General features: G+C 44.7%; 1 protein-coding gene across 2 annotated transcripts; it reads left to right on the top strand.

Moving 5' to 3' along the window:
• Nucleotides 1–1,765: 1,765 nt before the first annotated feature.
• GATD1 (glutamine amidotransferase class 1 domain containing 1) lies at nt 1,766–8,755 on the top strand. 2 transcript variants are annotated; one of them, XM_055813925.1, is made up of 8 exons: nt 1,766–1,871; nt 2,693–2,769; nt 3,132–3,237; nt 3,759–3,866; nt 4,437–4,531; nt 5,545–5,638; nt 7,441–7,552; nt 8,077–8,755. In XM_055813925.1, the coding sequence occupies exons 1-8, from the start codon at nt 1,814–1,816 to the stop codon at nt 8,084–8,086; spliced, it is 660 nt and encodes a 219-aa protein (XP_055669900.1). In that variant the 5' UTR covers nt 1,766–1,813; the 3' UTR covers nt 8,087–8,755. The 2 variants fall into 2 exon arrangements, with proteins under 2 accessions (XP_055669900.1, XP_055669901.1); XM_055813926.1 differs by having other exon boundaries at nt 8,080–8,755.
• Nucleotides 8,756–19,822: the final 11,067 nt, after the last annotated feature.

Consider the following 19,822-nt stretch of genomic DNA (forward strand, 5'->3'; position numbering starts at 1 on the left):
TGCCTCTTCTCACTGCCAGGGCAGGCAGCAGCACAGACACATCGGTGCAGTTGTGGTCCCAACATAGGGAGCAAAGCTAGCATCAGCCCGGTGCTTTCAAACACTGGTTTGGGTATCCTCCACCGATCCATTATGTGTTTCATCTACTTCTTCCCCTCCACATATTTATAGGAATTTAAAAAGTATAAAATCCAGAGGCTATGTTCACAATTATCTTAAACTACACATTGCTTTCCCCTGCTGCCTTCCACTCCAGCCATCATCTAGCCACAGGAAAGGACGCCTTACGTGAGACATCAGCTTTAAACACACTTTAAATAAGATGTGTGCTTTAAATGAGAAACACAGCAGTTAGATTTTACCAGACCAGGTTTGAAGAGGAAGCACTCAGCTGACTTCACTTAACCATAACGTCCAGGCTCTATCAAAAAAAAACCAGTCTGCGCAAAGCAGCAAATAATTTATATTGTCTTTGTGATCCTGACACAGTGATAGTTACTACTCATGCTTGTTAACCTGCCGAATTAAGCCGAGAGGGGCTGCAAAGCACATATGGCGCTTGCTGGAGAAGAATTCAACAGAAGACCATTTGCAAAGCGGTGTTCTGGTAAAACTGAGGCATTGCCACCTACTGAGCAATGGAAGATCAAGTATTAAGACATCACTTGTACCATTTAATCTCCCAGCAACCAGGGCACTCTCACATTTTTTTCTACGTCTTCACCTTAAATCATTGTCAAGTCCTCTGATGCTTTGTATTTTGGGCAGTCTAGGGAGGGTGAGAAGACTGATGGAGTAGGATTTGAGACAGTGGTTTCCATTCTGCTCTTGGATTTAGGAAAAAAGCACTGGCTTCACAAGCAGGTGTAAAGAGTGTAAATGCGATGCTCCATGCCGTAAAGGCTTAGGCTGCTGGAGTGGCACTAAGTCCCCGCATAGTAGCTGAACTGGACAGTGAAAGATAGGCTTCGGGTTTTTTCTTTTTTAAATTATTTTCTGGTAGCTAAGCTGGAGCAAAGAGAGGAACATCCAGGTTACCTCCACAGTGAACCAGCCTACAGTTTCAGAACACTTTTGGAGAGGAAAAAAAAAAAAAAAATAGAGATAGATGATTGAGGAGATGGACAAGCAGCCAGCCTGATGGTATAAGATACATTTCCTTTAGGAATCCAGGCTGGAATACATTTATTTTCAAATAAACAAACAAAAAGAATGGTAGAATTGTACTGTCTTTGTTTTGTATCTATGGCTTTATACTGTCACTGTCTCTTTCTAATACAGTAGCAACCATCAAGAGATAAACCTATTAACACAGAGATGCAAAACGCAGATTCATAAGCTGAAGAAGGTTTAGAAAAGTTACTTTTCCTCCGGTGAGCCACGGAGCCAAAAGCAGCGAGAGCTGCAAAAAATTGAACATTTTTCTTGCAGAATAAAGGCCCCTTCAAAACTTAAGAGCACGCACAGGGGATACAACCTGGACCAGATATGAAGCATGAGACGGACAGCTTGAGATGCTGGGATGGCTTTATTTAGTTTGCAATTCCCATGCAAAAAAAAAACAAAATAAAAAAACCAAAACCAAACCGTTGCACGGTAGCGGAGGGGAAGGCAGGTGGGGCGTGCCACCGGGTGACCCGCAGGATCCACCATGCAGCTCCCGACGGCTTCAAAAGGCACCGCGGCGCTACGGGCTATCCCCGCCGCCCCGCAGCGGTTCCCGCCCCCCGGCCGCCCCCGCCCCCCCGCGCAGGCGCGGCCCATGAGGCGCCGCCCCCCTCCGCCGCCGCCGCGCCCCGCCGCGCCCCGCGCCATGTCGGACCGGCTGGCCAAGCCCACCTGCCTCATCGTCGCCAGCGCCGCCGCCGCGGGTGAGACTCTCGGGGCGGGGGGAGCCCCGGGCCGGCCGGCTCCGCTCCCGCGGCCCGCGGTGCCCCGGGGTGCGGCCCGGCCCTGTGTGCGGGCCCGCTGCGCCCTGGGCCGGGCCGGTGGCGCCCCGTGGCCTGGGCTGCGCCGTGCGTCGGCGGCACCGAGCGCGGCACCGTCCTGCCACGCGTGTGCCCGCACCGCAGCCCGCGGCGCCGCTTGCACAGCGGTGTGTGTGTGCAGCCGCGGTGTGCGTGCGGCTCAGGTGTGCGGTGCGTGCGCAAGAGTGACCGCGGCTCGGCAGTGTGTGCGTGTGCAGGCGTGCGGCTCAGCTGTGCAGTCCCACGTGCAGGCTGGCTGCTCAGCCTTGCTCTGCGCGGCCGTGCACACGCGCTGCTCCTGCTTGTGCAGCTGTGTGGTGCACAGATGTGCTCGCTTTCTGTAGATGCCCACCTGCAGTGCACACGTGTCTGTGTGTTCCTCTGCACGCGGCTGTGCCGTTGGATGCGGGCTGGTTTCCCCTTGGCATGTGCCTGCACCAGAGCTGCCCTTGCACATGTACCTGGGCGAAGCCAAATTTCCTTCACTCCTGCCTGTTTAACCCCCCAGCCGGAGCAAACGGCATACTTGTCATGTGTTTCTCAATACGTTGTTCACCTATAATGGTGGCGGTGCATTTCTTCCATCTTAAAATAAGTCTGGAATTACTGAGAGCTTTTAAGATGATCAAAAAACCAAGCTCGTGTACTTTGCTAGGTAAGACTACATAGTGTGGCTGGGATTAAAACGTAATTGTTTCCTTAAGTTGTTGGACTCTGTTTTTCAGGCGTGTCAGCCCAGTCGTTCCTTCACTGCTTTACGCTGACTAGCTCGGCTTTTAATCTGCAAGTCGCAACTCCAGGGGTAAGTGATTTCTGTGATTTCAGTCTGAAACCAATTGATATTTCAAGTGACAAGAGAGAATTATACTATTCGGAGAGGTGTCTTATTGGCCTTACAAATTAAAGGACTTAATTTTGTTGTCTTAATATTGAAGTGAATGCATGCTTCCTATAGTGTGGTTTTGAACTTCTTCGTCCAGTATCTGTTACCCACGAAGAGCAGAGGGAGTGCTATTAGAAGGATGGCTTCAGTGGGAAAAACGGAGAGCTTCAGATTTGTGAGAACTGAAGTATCTCGAAATCCCACATGGTTATGCTTCAAGAAATGTAGTGGATGTTTTTTCAGTGATCCTAACGACAGCCTTTGAACCATGCTTCCCCTAGGGGAAATCAATTGATTTTGTGGATGTGAACGAGAGCAACATGCGCTGGGTACAGGACTTTCGTATGAAATCGTACGCAAACCCTGCCAAGTTGGAGTCGATTGATGGTAAGGGATTGTTGTTGGCTAGTATGTCATCTTCATTTATCGGGGAAACAGATGCTGCTTAATGTTAGGCCCTTAGGGAAGAATGACACAGAAAAGATGTAAAACAAGTGTTTTAAGAGGAAGCCCTACCAGCTACAGTTGTTACTTTCTTATTTATCTTGGATTGGTAGTTTCCTCCTATGTATACATACACAATATATATAGTCTGTTTCTGTGTATATAAACACACTCTGTAGTGTTATTTTGTAAAAATAAATACTTTGCTAAAGTAGAGGCTAGCAGACATAACAGTTTCAAGTTTTGCCTGGGTAAGAATGGTGTATCAAAGGTGTGTTCTTTGTCCTAAAAAGGACCTTTTTCTGGACTCTGTATAGATCTGTTAGTTTCTTTAGTTCATTTGGTTTATACAGTTTTTGACCTGTGTGGTATTGTCTCAACTATGTCAAATCTGAAATGGATTTATGGTCAGGCTTTTGTTTGTTACTGGTATTACAATTGGTTTATCCTTTCCTTCTTACTAGGCGCTAGGTACCACGCGCTGCTGATTCCAAACTGTCCTGGGGCTATGACTGACCTTGCAAACAGCGGGTACCTGGCTAAGATATTGCAGCACTTCAGCACTGAGAACAGTAGGTGAAATTGTTAAATATTGTTAAATAAAATAGTACTACTGTACTGTTCACTTAACAGTGTTGCCTTCCAATGACTTTAAAATGTTGCCGTAGCTGAAGAGCATTCAGAACTGGAAGGAGCTGCTTTAGAGAAATGTATCTTCTCTCGAAGAGTAACCTTATCAGTAGCTTTTCAATGCTTGTGTCAGAAGGGGGTTTTCTGCCTTACAGTGACACAGAAATAGCCGTCTCCAAGTCGATGGGATTCAAGGTCTAGAGCCAAATGTGAAGTGTACCAGGATCATCATTAAGGCTGTAGTTAATCAAGACTTGTGTGTGCTTCTCACTTACCGTTTGAGTATGTGTTTTTCTGATTGCTGCTGTCTCTGGACTTGGAGTTAATAGCTAGTGACTCTGCAAGACCAGCATAATTCTTACTGTAGTGTGCAGGAGCCTAAGAGGCTATAAATGGTGCAGTATAATTTTATTACAGGAAGGCAACATGCTGTAATGTTGAAGAATCTCATTAACTCATCTAGGTTTTGGCTATTTGAAGATCCTCACAAATATGCTTTGGTATTTCTCTAGAGCCGATCTGTGCGATTGGACATGGAGTTGCAGCTTTGTGTTGTGCCACCAATGAGGATAAATCCTGGGTATTTCAGGGATACAGCCTGACAGGGGTAGGTTGAACTTTCGGGTGACTTTTGCTGTTTGGGGGCGCTTTTGCTGTGTGGGAGGCCCGTGATTTCAGGTGCTGGTAGATTTGGTCTTATCCTAGAAGCTCCTACAAATATAAATCATCAGTTTGGTACCCTTGGTTTATGTGCATGATGTGGAAAGTTATCATTAGCAAAGGGAAACAGCAGTGAGCGTGTGGAGGGATTGTTGCACTTCACTGTCATGTGGAAAGTGTTTGCCTGCTGATTGTTCAGTAAACTTTAAAATGCTGGAAATGTCTGCTGCAGCTTTTTGAATTCATAGTTGAGGGCTCTTAAGAATTTTATTTTTTTTTGCTTCATGAATGCTGGAGGTAGGTTATATTTCTCAAGGTGCTGTTTTATTTTCAAAGGTAGAGGAAGCTCTAGGGGGGAAAAGGCAGTTTGTACACACTGGCTTGTAATAAAAAAAAATGTAGCTAGATATTGTTGATATTGTATTTACTGTACAGTTATATCTCTCCTCACAGACTACTTATATGGCAGCTGCACCTGTGTGCTGAGGTGATGCAAACCTCTATAGTACAACTTACAGGGTTGAAAATTTACATGCAAAGTTAAGAAATTAAGTTTATGGGACTCCCAAAAACTGTCAGTGTCCTGATGTGCTTGTATTTGGCACTACAGTCCATGACAAAATATTTAAAATAAGGCATGATGTGACCTAGCTACAGTTACTATGGAAACCATAAAATTCTGTTTCCTCCTGTGCATATAAAAACTGAACTAAGTACTTCTTATTTTTCTCGGCATTTAAGCCGATTCCCATATTCATTTAGAAAACAGAGTACTGTTGTTTGGACTCTGCAAGTGGCATGGCACTTGTGTCCAAATGTTTGTGTCCGGCATCCAAACAGGTCTGCGCTTTTTGAAGTTAATTGCATGCATACTGTTCAGTGTCTAGTTGCTATGCAGAAATTGCTGGGTGTCATTCTGTAAAAAGCAAGACAGACTTACTTCCTTTTGATCTTTTTCAGCCCTCTGTGTATGAACTAGTGAGGCAGCCTAATTTTGCCAGTTTATCCATTATTGTGGAAGATTTTGTGAAAGACTCTGGAGCTACATTTAGTGGTATGTCACTCTTCTGTTGTCCAGGTCTTCATGTTTCGTGGCTGCATTCTGGAAATGAATGTGTATGTGCCAGTTTTACACAGCTGAACAGGACTCTGACAGGCTATCTCATCTTGCATTCCCACTTTAGGAATATAAATAGTGAGTGTTTTAATAATAAATGCCACAAAATACTGTGTGTGGAGAAGTAGGGCAGTACAGTACCGTGCACTGATCTCCGTGGTTGTCCACACATGCCCTTACACCCCAAGGTAAACGTGACGTTGCTTGTCCTGCTATGAACAAAGAACTTGTGCTGCAGGGAAGGGTGTGAGCAGGGGAGCTGCTGTTGCTCTGCAGATGCGCAGCCTGTGTCTGTACGGAGGTGTTGCAGCTGCTGCCTTCCTGTGTGGCAGAGAGCATGTCCGCTGCTGGGAGAGGTTAAGTTCTTGATTTTGGGGTTGCCTTCTATTCAAGCAAATGCTTCATTAATTAAAGCTGGAGGCGCTAGGCTGCATAGCGTTTTGGTTGCTCTGATTAGTTGTCTTTTAGCAGAACTATTTTACTCTAGCTAGATCTGTTTTTTTAGTATTTTCTTGCTTTGTTACTAATTTCATTAATTATTATTAGTCAAAATGTAAAAGTTTGACTTTGAACAGCAAAATCTGAAGTTCAGTCCTGTAAGAGAAATTAAATCCATTCAAGCACAGAAATGTCACTTTTTCCTCAATTGGATGTGCAGGGAAAAGTGTCATTTTCCTTTACATGCTGCGTTCCTGCAGTACTGAAGAGCTACAGGGAGAATTAAATAATGAGCTGTAAATGGCCCTATTCTTCAGTTGCAGCTGTTGTTCAGTCTCCTGTTTTGTTAGGTAATTTTTTTTAGAATCCTTAAAGAGAATAATGAGATGCCTGTGGTATTTAAGTCATCCTTCAGCAGAATAGTTCCACCTATTGAATTGATTCAATTAAAGTGGCTAGATTAGAGATTAACTATGCACATGGCCTGGATAGGAAACAGAACCAGGCTCCTAATGCCATTCTTCTGTTTTTCACTAAGAAGAAACACCACTGTCTTATCAAACTGCTGTATATTCTTTGCTTCATTCTCTTCCACCCATGCTGCTGACTGCCTGTTTCTGTGTTTAAATGGCATCTTGATGCTTTTCACATGGGCTGCTGCCGCCACCTTCTGCATAATGAGTCCAGCAAGAAGAGGAAAAAAGCATGTGTGGTTTGAAGGCGCTTGGCCTGTATTTAGGCAGTCAGTGGCTGTGAGAAGGGAAAGAAAATAAGAGTTGTTCATTACTGAAAAACTAATGGCTCTATCTGAAATGAGGTAACTTAAAAATGCTAGTTGGAGTACTGAACAATTCCTGGTAGATATTAACATGTCAGGATATTATAGGAGAGAAAATAAGTATTTTTCTGCAGGTTCTTTGTAGTATGGTGATTACAACTTTGATATCCTACATGAGAAGAGCTTACATTGTATCACAGGGTGACTACAATTTTAAAATATATACTTTGAGGGTTTTATTATGACAATCTCTTGATGTGTGCATGTTACCCACCTAGTGTTAACTGAACGATGAGACTGGCCCTGCTGGCCTTTCGGAGAAGGATTTTGCAGTGAAATTGTTTCAGGATTAGGGGCTCAAGATTGTCCCTGTCATGGTTGTTACAGATCAGCATGTCAAGTTACCCAGCAAACCTGTATGGTCAAAATAGTTAATTTTTGTTTTAGTTTTATCAGGGTTGTGATATTGACACTGAAGTGGTGTCCACTAACACAATGCTTTTGCTTTTTCTCCTGTATTTAGCCAGCATTCCAGATGCTGTACATGTTGTGCTGGACAGACACCTGGTGACAGGACAGAATGAAAATTCCACTCTTCCTGCCGTCCAGAATCTTCTTATTCTTTGCAATGTCAGGTGAGGCAATGTGGGAGATAGGAACAGACAGTGGTGAGCATCTTTTAGTTTCAGGAATATTGTCCCCCAATGGACTTTTTTTTCCCTTTAGTTAACTGCTGAAGCACATGTCATCTTTGTTTGATCTAGCTGTTCAATCAGTTATGTCTCTTGGTAAAAAGCATTTGTGATATTAATAAAAGGTAAATTGGTTGGGAGATGCCTAGCTGTCTTATCGGGACTGATAAAGTGAAATGCAGAATAGGCTTCACTACGCATTCCTGTTGAGAGAAACATCTCTTGTGTCTTTTTCTTTGTGCTTTGGCAAGTTAGCATTTACTCAGCTGTGTTTGGGGATTCTGGGAAGGAGTGGATTGAAGTTCTTTGGTAAGGGCTTGGCTGTCTGACTGTCTTTTGTCTTGTCATCTAGAAGGAACACTTAGAAATAACCATTAAAAAAATTCTTTTGTTCAGATGAATGTGTGTTAGAAGTCCTTTCCTGGCTGTGGACTAACAGGTGTCATGTTTGGATGTATTTCATTCAGCAGGAAATGAAGAAGGAGGTGTCTTTCCAAACAGGATGGATGAAGAGCCAGCAGGCTAAGGATTTTCTTGTCTGGTAACTGGATAAAACATCCCTCTAACTTTCTGCCCCGGACTATGAAGTTACTGTGACAGTGGAGTAGCAATGTCAGGTTTTGCATACATAGAATGGATGAAGGTTGTGAAGAAAACGTAGAAGTGCATCACACTTGAGAAGTGACTATGAAACCACCTTGCATTTTTGTTGCTACATCTCTTTTCACTGCTTCTTTCTGGACCCTTGATTTACAGATGTGGGGAACTGTCCTTTAAAAAAGAAACACCCAAACCCAACAAACGGAACAGTTGGTGCTGTGGATACAAATTGCTGAAGCTGAAGACCTTGCTCTAGGTTGACAGTTATGCTGATTGTTAGTAACTCTGCCCCAAAGAGCAAGCACTTGGAGCTCTGTGAGCCATCTGGTGTTTGTGTTCAAAATATCAAAATCTACACCTAAAGCTTCATGGAATTGCAATGTCAGATGTATTCTCATTTGGTAGGTCACAAAGTTACTGTCTGAACTCTGAATGTGTCTGGGACACTTGGATATACTTGGAATAGGATGGAAAATGCTTAGCTAAACACTGAATAAAGCAGAGCCAGTTGTCTGAAGGCAGCTTGCTGGTGATACCGTTGGCAAATGTGCCCTTGTTTTCGTCCTTGCCTGTTCACATTATCGGACTTCTGTTTAAAGAGTTTGGTCAGCTGTTTTTAAATGGTCTTCTCACTGGTTATCTGTTCTCCTTTGTGGTGCTTATGTTATAATTTTTTGTTCTCTTTGAAATGTTTGAAATACTTCTCTGGCAAGTATGTTGCAGTTGCTTTGTGCTGGAATTTTATGAACAAAGGAAGTAAAAAATGTAGGCAGCTAGTGTGGATCATGTTATCTGAGGAACCAGCTGTAAGATGAAATCTGCCCTTCTCTTTCCTTTTGAGCAGCAGATGTGGCTTGAAGTTGAACATGGAAAGGAATAATCAGACCAAGAATATTTTTCATTATTGCAAGCTCTAGCATACTAAAACCTATGGGAAAGTAGGCAGACTAACATTTTTCCTTCCCTCTTGGAACAGAGGGCAGCATTTCTGCAGTGTTCTGTGAGGGAAAGAACCTTTGTGGTTGCTTTTCTTTCTTAATGGGATAATACGACACATTGGTTAGAACTAGTCATCAAGCAGGGTAATTTTATGTCTTTTCTGTAGAAATTCAGTTTTTTCAGTTCTGTCTCAAGACTTCTTTGTAATTTTTAAAAGGTAATCTGCTGTGAGATTTGTTGGGTCTTCTGCGGTTGTATTTTGGAGCCCAGTTCACAGATTTTTTTTGTTTTAATAGAAATTAAAGTTAGAATTTGAAATTAACATTAGGCATTGATAGAAATTAAACTATCAAAGAGCTTTTTGATAACTTAAATTCTGATTCCTGGCAAGTTGCTGTAGGGATTTGTTGACCTCTGTCACCATTGGGGTGTACTTTGTCTGGATTTCTAGTGGGCTGTCTGCTGAAGTGATGTGAAAAGTTTTTGTATTTGTACTGCAATCATATTTAGAATTGGGGTAGTTCTGCGTTGAATGCTGTGCACCTACAGCAAGGAGATAATCTGCCACCAAAAGCTTTATTTAGATGGAGGAGGTGAAACTTCATGCCCTGGATTCCACTGATGGCTTGAGCAGGGAACTTGGTGGGCCTGGAGGCAGGTAATAGGGGACCTGGAGGAGGTGGGTGCAACTTTATGTGGCTTCTGAGTTGAGAGAGCTTTGCCACACCTGACTGCAGCTGCAAAGCTGTTCTACGGGGTCAGTGGATAGCACACAGACACCAGTACAGAAAATAATCTTGTATTACTGTTTGTTTCAAATTAATGCAGAAAATAAGGCAGTATGTGCATACAGAAGGATTAGCATAAAGTACCCTGATTTCAAGCAATAAAACAGATAAGCAAGGCAATGCACCTAATCATTACTACTCAGGGCTGGCTGTAGTGAGTAAGAAAGAGATCACCCGTTGCCCTACTACATTACCATCATCCAGATCCACCCCTGCTGCAGTGAGGATGTGGAGAGCCTGTCCTAGCAACTGGGGAGTCTATGCAGGGTGTCCCCTTGTAGGGGAGGTCTCCCAAGTCACTGCAAGAGGGTCCAGCTTTTATACTGTATTGAATAAACAAGCTCACCTACTTGTAAATGCAGAAACAACTGGTTTCACCCTCCTCTCAGATCCCACCAAAGCCTGGCCGGGGCTCAAGGAGGAACCAAAGAAAGCTCCCTTATCTACTGGATTATAACCACTGGTTTCCAAACAAGGCTGAACATCTGGTTTCGTTGCCTGGTCCACCTGCCTCTAAGCAAGGAAGGATGCACCACAGATAGCTTCGCTCAGGATTACTCTTTATCTAAGCTACATCTTTCGCTAAGGATCATGCATGGTTTGCTAATGATTGGATACTAAATATATACTTAATGTTTGGTTGGCAGGTTTGTCTAGAGGTCAACTTTGGCTCAGGGCCTGTTGCTCAGTTTCTGAAGTGGGAGTCTGAGAGGCTATTAGTCTGTTTTACCATTGAGGCTGCTTCCATTTGACTTTGAAAGGTCTAGTGATTTTGACGTTGCCTGCCTGTAAAAATAGAATATTGCTGTCTACCCCATGTCCTGTTTTCATTCCTTAATTGTAAAGTTCTGCCCAGGCTTGTTGATAAGCTGCCAGGTGAACAAACAGTATTCAGAGCGCTATAGGCTTTGATCAGTTCCCTATTGCACTGTTTGTCCTTTTTTTTTGTGGCAGCCCAGGCCTGTTGGAACCGCTGTGTGCCAATGTTGGGAAGTACTCTGCCTTTTAGTTTTTTCTAACATTTTCTTATTCTTCCCATAGGGGAGCAGATAAAGAGTTGCTGTGAGCACCTTTCTTTCACATCACACATCCATTTCTGTCTCCTCAGTAATCTAAACTGTCTCCAGTGCTGAAGCTGCTCTGGCAGAATAGAGGAAGAATGGCAGGGTCCAGCGGGAAGTGGCTGCAGAGGTGGTGTTTGCAAGTGTCTGTGCCTACAGCGCTGGTGCGGGTGACGAGGAGGATGCTGGCTGCGTGGATGTGGCGTCACTGCTAGCAGCAAAGCAAAACGACTGGTAAAACAGCCCCCTCTCTCGTGTGGATGGTGGGCTAGCATTCAGTCACCTTTAAACACTGTGCCGACAAGCTGTGAGCACTTGCGATGGCTCTTCTAAGTTCTCATACAGTATGACCAACTTTAGCTAAGGACCGGAAAAAATTATTCTAAGACTGTGGGAAAAGATTAAAATAGAAAGCATGTGAAGCTGTTTCATGTCATGCCAGATATACTCAAGACAGTTTTACTCTGTTCTTTTGGGGGGTGTTATGTCAGTGGGTTAAAACAAAGGCAGTATTCCATCATTTTTGCTTGTTATTTTACTTTCCTTTACCACATGTGTACAGATTAATAGTCAGGAATGATACATAGTGTTGATGACCTCTTTGTAAGTTTTCATCTAGGTTTTCATTTTGGAAAAGCTTTCAATGTGGCAGTAAACCACTTGACTGTACAGAAGCTTTCAACAACACATCAGCCTATTTCTGTAACTCCTGTTTACTTTGAAACTAAAACCAGCAGGGTTGAAGTACAGGCTTCAAAGGCTGCAGCATGTCTATAGCTTGAGGTATTGCTTAGGTATTTAGTTCCCTGTTAATTGTTCTAAAGATCTAACACTTGGTAGTTTCTTTTAATTTATTTTTTGCTTAAAAGGTATTTACATCAACTAAAATTCTGAAGTGACATTATGGAAAGAAGACTGATTTTTGGATAAGTCTTGCATTTTAAGCTTCCTGTGTGAGGAGTTTGAATACCTTGGTTTGTTTCCTGTACCTTGTGGGCTATGCTTTCTTCCTGGTGAAACTGAGAAGCAGGCCAGTGCAGCATCACATCCCAGGCATCCGAACAGTGATATTTATCCTGAGTTTGTCTTGCAGCACATAATATCATGCCTTAAAATGGCATGGGTTCTCCTCTCCCTGGTTGTAAGAATACAGCATGTTCAAACTGCTCAGTGGTCCAGTTTTAATTACTATTCTTACCCAGTCATGCTTAACAAGACACTGACAAATCTCAGCAGCTGGGTTTTTGCAGGGGCATTAGCATAGGTGAGATGTTGCTTCTTCTTGCCTTGTGCCTGTTGACCTTTGTCAGTGTCTTAGCTTGTGGTACAGTTAGTGTTGTCTCTGCTCCGTGACCATGCATACTAATCTTAAGCTAAAAATTAATTTGCATGTAAAGATACATGTTTATGACCAATCTAGTGATGTGGGTTAGAAATCATGTATAACTGATGAGCAATCAGCTAGAGGCAGTTATCAGGAGTCCTGAAAACATGCCAGCTCTTGCCGTGCTCATTTAGCCCGTGTTCTGCAGCGTGACGGCTTTCCCCCCTTAGCTGGATTGAGTGTAGCAATTTGAATGCTGCAGGGAGGACGAGCTTTTGGCAGGGCTTGCAAATGCTTGGTGTTTCGCTGTCTTTGTGACCAGTTGTTTATAGAGGATTCTGGCATTTGAACCACATGACAGGCTCTTTTGTGCCAGCCAGAAACTGCTTCTCAAACAAATTGTAATTCTGGAGATTTTCAACCCACGCAAATCCTGATTGTGTTGTGCTCTGGAGTGCTTGGTGCTTTTGCCTTAGGGATGTTATCAGCCAGGCTTATTCCCTTAGAAATCTGTCTGTTCCCGGTAATATCTAGCTGCTGATTTTTTTAAATTTTTTTTTTTATTTAGGGAACCACACACACAGTGTGAGACATCTTGCCAGGGCTTAACGCGTGGGAGTGTGTTCTATATTTTCCTCTGTTCTTAGGGGCAGACATTGAAGTATCTGCTAGAAGCATCAGAGTGCTTCTGCAATATATGGAGCAGAAACAGTTTGTGGGATGAATCCAAATGGATAAGGGGCTTTCTCAGATGAGTTATCCTTAAATGCTATCTTTAGGATAATCTTTACAGCAGTTGGCTCACAGCTGTAAAAAAACATTCCTGTATTGCATCCCCACAAGGATTTCTTCACCAATGAGACAACAGCATGTATCACTATGCATCCCAGCACGGCCCTTGTTAAAGCTGTGTAGCTGGTCCCTGCAAGGAATAAAGGAAAGGTACAGAACATCTTTAAGGTAATAGGAGCCTTTACTGGCAGTTTTATGCAGAAGTTGTGAAAAGGGATGCTCAAACAAAACATTTGCAAACTGGTGTAACATTTGGAGTGAGCCCCCAGACTGGCTTGTGAGTGTGATCTCAACTTTAACACTTCTTACACCTTAATTCAATTTAAGTTGTGGCTATAACAATAATGGGAATGTCATCTTTCTAGTTTAACTAACCTAATGTTTACAGGGTGAAAGGTGATGAGGAAAGACCAAATCAGCAACAGCTTGGGCTTTGATTGTGAGCCCTCTGTGTTACCATGCCTTTCCTAAAGCTTGATACTGTAGCTGCCATCAGTGGAGGTATCTTAGATCCTCAGAATTCAGAGGTGGTATCAGAGACAGCCTGGGAAGACTCCCAGACATCCCACTGGGACTTGGCAGCCAGTAACACTGTGGCAGTGCTCTCTCCTCTGTAATGCCAGTGCATCAAAACAAGTACCAGAATAAATGGAAATGAATTTTTAATCCTGATTAGCTTTAACATTTAACGTGGTACCTATCAGATACTGTCGGGCTTGTTTAATGTAGTCTGTAATAGCCTTTGATGGCTGTATTTGATAGCCTTATAAATGCATCTCCAGGGGCTAATTTTAAAGTGAAATTCTATGCTGGGAGGCTGAAAATAAAACTGATGTACTTGCTGTCAGCTTTGTGGACCCTAGCGGCTGTTTTCCTAACAGCTCTGCTCTCCTGTACCTCTGCTCTTGCACCCTTGTTTCGAGAATACAGGAGGTGCTGAGCATCCACAGGGAGCAGCAGCCAGGCTCCCCTGGTGCATCGTGTGATGGGATGCAAGAGGGAGCTGAGAGAGGAAGGAAAAGCTTTTCCAGCACCCACCTTCCCCAAGCTTTGCGTGTTTGCATAGACCTGGATGTTCAAATTCGAGAGCTGCCACCACAAGGGAGGGTGGTTAACTTTGCATTTGTGCTCATCAGTTAATTGCCGCTCTGCGAATCTTGAAAAGGAAGAGGTGCTGTGGGATGCTGCAGCCTCCCCACGTGGTGGTGGTACTGCTCCACACAGACCTTCGCATTCCTCCTCAGCCACCAGCAAACTCCGTCCCCAAACACCAAGTTATTCCTTTTTTCTTGTGAATTCCGGAGGAAGGGCTGCTTCTTGTACCTGTGCCAGGCAGGTGGGCTACAGCTGGAAGAGAGGAAAATCCTTGGATGCCACTCAGGGCTACAATAGCACAAAATGCATATTAACACATTATTAGCACATAAAATGCATATTACACTGAGCTGTGCTGGAAACAACAAGCTATTCCTGTGGCTTCCCAGTAATCTGTGACCAGAGGGTTGGCTCTCCCATGCTCCTTCTTTTCTTAGGAGGATGAGAGCAGCAGAGTTAGAAACTTCGCCATGAAAGCCTCAGTCCTTTGTCATATCCTAAAACATCGTGTGCTAATGCTGCCCTGCGTGATTTCCTTAAATATTGTCCTTCCTCAGCATCACCTGTTCTGTTATTTTCTGGTGTAAAAGTAGTAAAATCCATATGAAATAATTGGGTAGAATCATGTCACCAGGTAAAAATCAGAGCTCAGCAGTTCTTCATGCCTTTTGCCCTTGGACTGGCTGCTTTACCTGGCTCGTCCCTCCAAAACTTCTTGATCCTTCTGCTTCCACGTAAACTAAGTTGATCTGAGCTGCCAGTGCATGCTTACTTGTATAAACTTGAACTACTAATTGTATTCTAATCCTATTCTAACAGTTATCATATGCTATTCCCTATGTTACCTCGTACTAAATAATGTATATAGGTCTATTCAGACTGCACGGTAGGTTTGAAACTGTGAGCCACGTGCTTTGATTTTAATCCCCAGTGCCTTGAACCGTGCTGTGGGCTGGAGCAGCGGTTTGTGGGGCTCAGCCTTGTCGCAGAGCCCTGTTTGGCCTTGGGATGAGAGCAGGAGACCCCGAGCCTGGCCAGTTCCTGGCCAGGGACAGCCCGAACGGACTGCTGGAGCAGTGGGTGCCTACAGCTGGGCGTCTCTGCCGTTCAAGGACTGTGGGGTTTTATGTCTTGTGTGTCAGGAGCCCTTACCATGAGGCTCTTGGCACGTACCCTAAAGGAATGAATAATAAAATGTGCCGCAGGGAGACCAGACCTAAGCTTGGGATTATTTATCTTCTGGGTTTTTTAAATTAATTTGCTACAAATTGCACTTTTGTGTTGAACACATTTTCCACAGCTTTGTACTGAATATGACAAATGCTTTTTAGCCAAGAAGCCAATTCTCTGAAATGGGTTATTTCACATTTTCTTTTTGAAACATACCTGCAGAAAAAGCCAGGAGGCAAAATGTTGCATTTCACCCCAAATAAAAAGTATTTCAGCTTTTTTACATCCAACTATCCTGCTTTTAAGTCCTGAGTTTGTTTCTTTGCTGACGTGCATGTTTTGTGTGTGGTTTTTCTTGATTCTGTGAACAAACCAGAAATCATATATTTGCCAGCTGTATTCTGTGCTCTCAAGCTAAACTGTCTGGGCAGTCTGTTAAACAATGTTTGCTTTCTCCAGGGGGTTTGTTTTCTTAATAGTTCTGCTACTTACTTCGCTGCCTGAGGATTGCAATGAAAATAAGAGTTCAAAATGTTCATTTAGTTCACTTGCTGAGCTTTGAATACAGCCTGCTGTTGCTGGAGGCTCTAATGTTTAATGAATGTTTTTTCTCTTGCAGGAATACTCCAGGACTCTGATATGTGCCAGGATCTCTGATGGCAGGTGCTGCTTGCACAGAAACTTCAGGGATCCTGCTGCGTAGGCAAGGTGCACATGTATGGGAAGATACAGTACTGTTTTCTCTTGGAATTTGAGGATGGAAGATAGAAAGAACACCCTTTCCCAGCCTGGTACACCAGCAGCTGTGCGGGGTGTGTTTGCACTCTGCCTGCAGAGGGGCTGCCCGCTCCCCCAAATCAGACCTGGCCTTGCTCAGCACAACCCGAAGTAATTCCTGCTTTGTTTGGAGCGTGGTGCCTCCTTGAAGAGGGCCAACTACAACCTTATGTGTAGGTGTGGTTTGTAGCACTTCGCAGCCTAGGTGCCTAGGCTCTGGCACTTAGATGACAAGCACCAGGAGGAAGCACAGTGCAGGAGTTTGCCCTGTGGGAAGGGGCTGGTGGCAGCCCCGTGCTGGCTTTTCTGCCATGGGGCTGGGGAAGCCCAGGTGAAGCCTGTCTCATGCTGAGGGTGTAGAGCAGGTCATAAAGGGAGAATTTCCCTCCCAGGAGGCTGGAAAGGTTTACTCTTTGTGGCTGCTGGGAGGTGTTATGGCTCTGGGTGTGTTTAATTAAGTGGAAGGACGCTTTTAAATAAATTTTTAAAGTGTATGTATTGGTTCTTCAGGATTTATACACACACACACATTCTGTTTGTCCCTACTTGCTGAGTCGAAGCTTGTCCTTGTGGCTGTGATAGCTGAAAACCTTTCTGGGAGACAACAGACATCTGCTCCTGATAAATCTGAGGAGGTCTGGGGATCTGGGAAGCCACTAAAAGGAGTTTGTAAGCTGGGCTCGGACAGGATCCTGGGAGGGAGACCTCTTTACCTCCTAAAGAGGGATGAAACTGAGGAAGAGTTGTGGGGTAAAGGTGCTTTGTGTGACTGGACAGACACATAGGCTGAAGATTTATGTAGGTTTTGGGGTTTTGCTCCATTTCAGAATGGATGCGGACTTTGTGACTTGGCCACCTGCACCAGTCACCGCACAGCACCCAGCCTGTGCTGAGGGGAAGAAGCCCCAGTGCTGAAGAGGGAAACTGGAGCTGCTCGCAGAGCAGGTAAGGGACGCTGTGACAGGGAAGTGTAACTTGTTCATCTCCTGCCCCCTCTGGTCTTGAGGGGACCATGTGTCTGTAGGTAAGCGGGTGAGGTCTGACTGCTATTGAGCCACCTTTTCCTGCCTCTTTGTACCCTTTCACTGCAGAATTTGATTGAGCAACTTTTGGAATGCTTCAGAGTTCTGTTTGTTGTGGTGTTACTGGCCCTGGCCAGCTGTGTCCCGGCTATGTGAGATGACCGCTCTGGTGGCTGTGCTGGTGGTGTGAGGGTGCAGGGAGGAAGAAGGGGTATTTCTTGCAGAGGCTCAAAGCTTCTGATAGCTCAGCTTCACAGCAAGCCTCCAGATTCTGAATTCCCACCCTGCACGGCACAAAGCTGGTTGCTCACGGAGCTGCGTGGTGTTACCAGCTCAGCAGGGCTTGCGACATGGGAATCCAGAGCAGGAAGCTTTTACTGGGATTCTCATTCCCCAAGTGACCAGCTTTGATCTGTCAGTATTTTAGGGATAACTAGGAGATAATATTAGAAAGAAACCAACAATTTTTCTGATTGAGAAAGCTCCAGAGCAAACAGGCTTTGGGGAAAGTGAAAGGGCAGCAGTTTGTCAGAAAGACCTTCCTTAGGCAAGACAGTCCTTCTGTGTCGCATCTAGAATGAAGTTGGTATGAAGACTGACCAGTGGGGCCAGGGCTAACTGGGGTAACTGGGCTTTGTGCAGCTTCCCTGCAGTGTAATTGTGCCTGAACACTTCTGTCTGTAAGAATGCAGTAGCAGCCTAAAATACCTCCTAATTCCTTTGCTAAGAGGTCAGGCATTAGGACAGGCTTGTCTCGGTGTACGACAAGCTGTGGCAGGCAGCAAATCATCCAGCTATCAGGTGAAGTTATAGCCTGTAGAGAGGCTTATCGCCTGCCAGTGAGTGTGAGGAAGAAAGATCAGTTTTTCAGGGAGACCAGCAACAACCACACAGCCCTCTCTTGACAGCAGTGTTGTATTTGCTGCTTCTATAGCCCCAGATCTTCCTCTTCATAATATGGGAAATACTCGAGCTCTTCATCAGTGATGTTGTGTTTAACGTTCAGTTTGCTAGATTAAGCAGGGTTGTTGCTGTGGGGCGGGGAAATATTTCTGTCTGGCTAAGGATCCACATCCTACCCTGTCATCTCTTGTGATTATTGTAGTAGCAGTTTTCAGAAAATGTGTTGCAAGTGCCTCCTCAGGAACTGCATTACCTTTCAGAAGGCAGCGCTGGTTGTGCCGGTTTGCCATGGGTCTCACCGGTCTGGCATCCCTGGAGCTGTCAGTCTCACAGTGGTGCTGTGCAGCTTCGCTATGCCAGGGAAGTGACTTCTGGACTAGCTGAAAGCCTCGTTCTCTTGCCTGAGGGAGCAGTGACTTCATACTTCTGTAACTGGTACCGGCTGGAGCCAAACTTGCCTGTTTGGGAAATTGTGGTCTGTGAAGGAGCTACAGCTCTCCTCTTGTAACCTGGAGCAGAAAGCAGATGCTGGGAAAGCTAAAGCCAAAGCGGGGAGCTTACAGACTTGTACTGGGTGCCTCTGCTGTACTTGGGGTTCGGTTTCCTTTTCAGCAGGATACAGACCTTCTGGCAAGGGTCAGTCATGACTACAGGGATTTAAATCACAGTGCCCTGGTAGGTCAGATGGCCGGTGGCACAGGATAGGGAGGTGGGGGCAGGGTAAAGCTTTTAATACTTGCTTGACCTTCGAAAGGGAGAAAGGTCACCTTCCTCCGGACAGCTTGCTTTCTGCCGTGGCCTGCTTCTCACTCTGACCTACACCTGCAGAGCAGAGGGGCTTGGATGAGTCCTGAGATGGCCTCAGCTCCCTCTGGTGGGTTGGCACTATTCCTGGCCCGTGTGGGGCAGGTCCAGGGCACAGGCAGGAGCGCAGCACCGCGCAGAGATGGCCGACGGGTTCTGTTCTCAGACCTGCATCTGGTTTGTGAGCGTTCAGCCAGCTGTCACTTTGGCTGAAACCACAGCTCCCAGGTTGTTACAGCAATGTCCTGACACCAGTGCTGCTGCGTCACTGATGTCAATGATTGACTGGTCCCTTGGCTAGTTTTTCTTATATTATTCAAGCTGGATATAGAATGTGTGTATAGGTATTGTAGCCTCAGTGCTGCCTTTTTTCCTTTTTTTAAACAGGTTAAGTTCAGGCAACTTGATCAGGAAACAGTTAATTGTGTCCACATATAAACAGGAACCTCTCAGCATCATTTAGGTTGGAAAAGACCTTTAAGATCATCAAATCCAACTGTTAACCCAGCACTGCCAAGTGCATCATCACTGAACCATGTCCCTAAGCACTGCATCAACATGTCTTTTAAACACCTCCAGGGATGGTGACTCCACCACTTCCTTGGGCAGCCCATTCCAATGCTTAATAATCCTTTCGATGAAGAAATTTTTCCTAATATCCAATCTAAACTGCCTCTGGCACAACCTGGGTACTTTTTCTCTTGTCCTGTTCCTTGTTCTTGTCTACCCTTGATGGAACTGGACCTACATAAACTAATAAGATGTATTTAATTAGTCTTTGTGAAATACAGCATGAAATGTAATCACAAGCATCCCAGCTTAATGGAAAACCCTGTAATTGGTAAGTGCTGTATTAGGATTAGGTCATTCCCAAGGAAAGCTGCCACATAGCTGTTTGTTCCTCTCTCACAAAATCAGCAGCTTAAGGAAAGTGAAGA

Source organism: Falco peregrinus, chromosome 9 (assembly GCF_023634155.1).
Source record: "Falco peregrinus isolate bFalPer1 chromosome 9, bFalPer1.pri, whole genome shotgun sequence".
NCBI lineage: Eukaryota > Metazoa > Chordata > Aves > Falconiformes > Falconidae > Falco > Falco peregrinus.

Coding starts and splice junctions, on each gene's coding strand:
- GATD1 (XM_055813925.1), top strand. CDS start 1,814: ATGTCGGACCGGCTGGCCAAGCCCACCTGCCTCATCGTCGCCAGCGCC. Junction 3,867..4,436: donor GCACTTCAGCACTGAGAACA/GTAGGTGAAATT, acceptor GTATTTCTCTAG/AGCCGATCTGTGCGATTGGA. Junction 4,532..5,544: donor AGGGATACAGCCTGACAGGG/GTAGGTTGAACT, acceptor GATCTTTTTCAG/CCCTCTGTGTATGAACTAGT.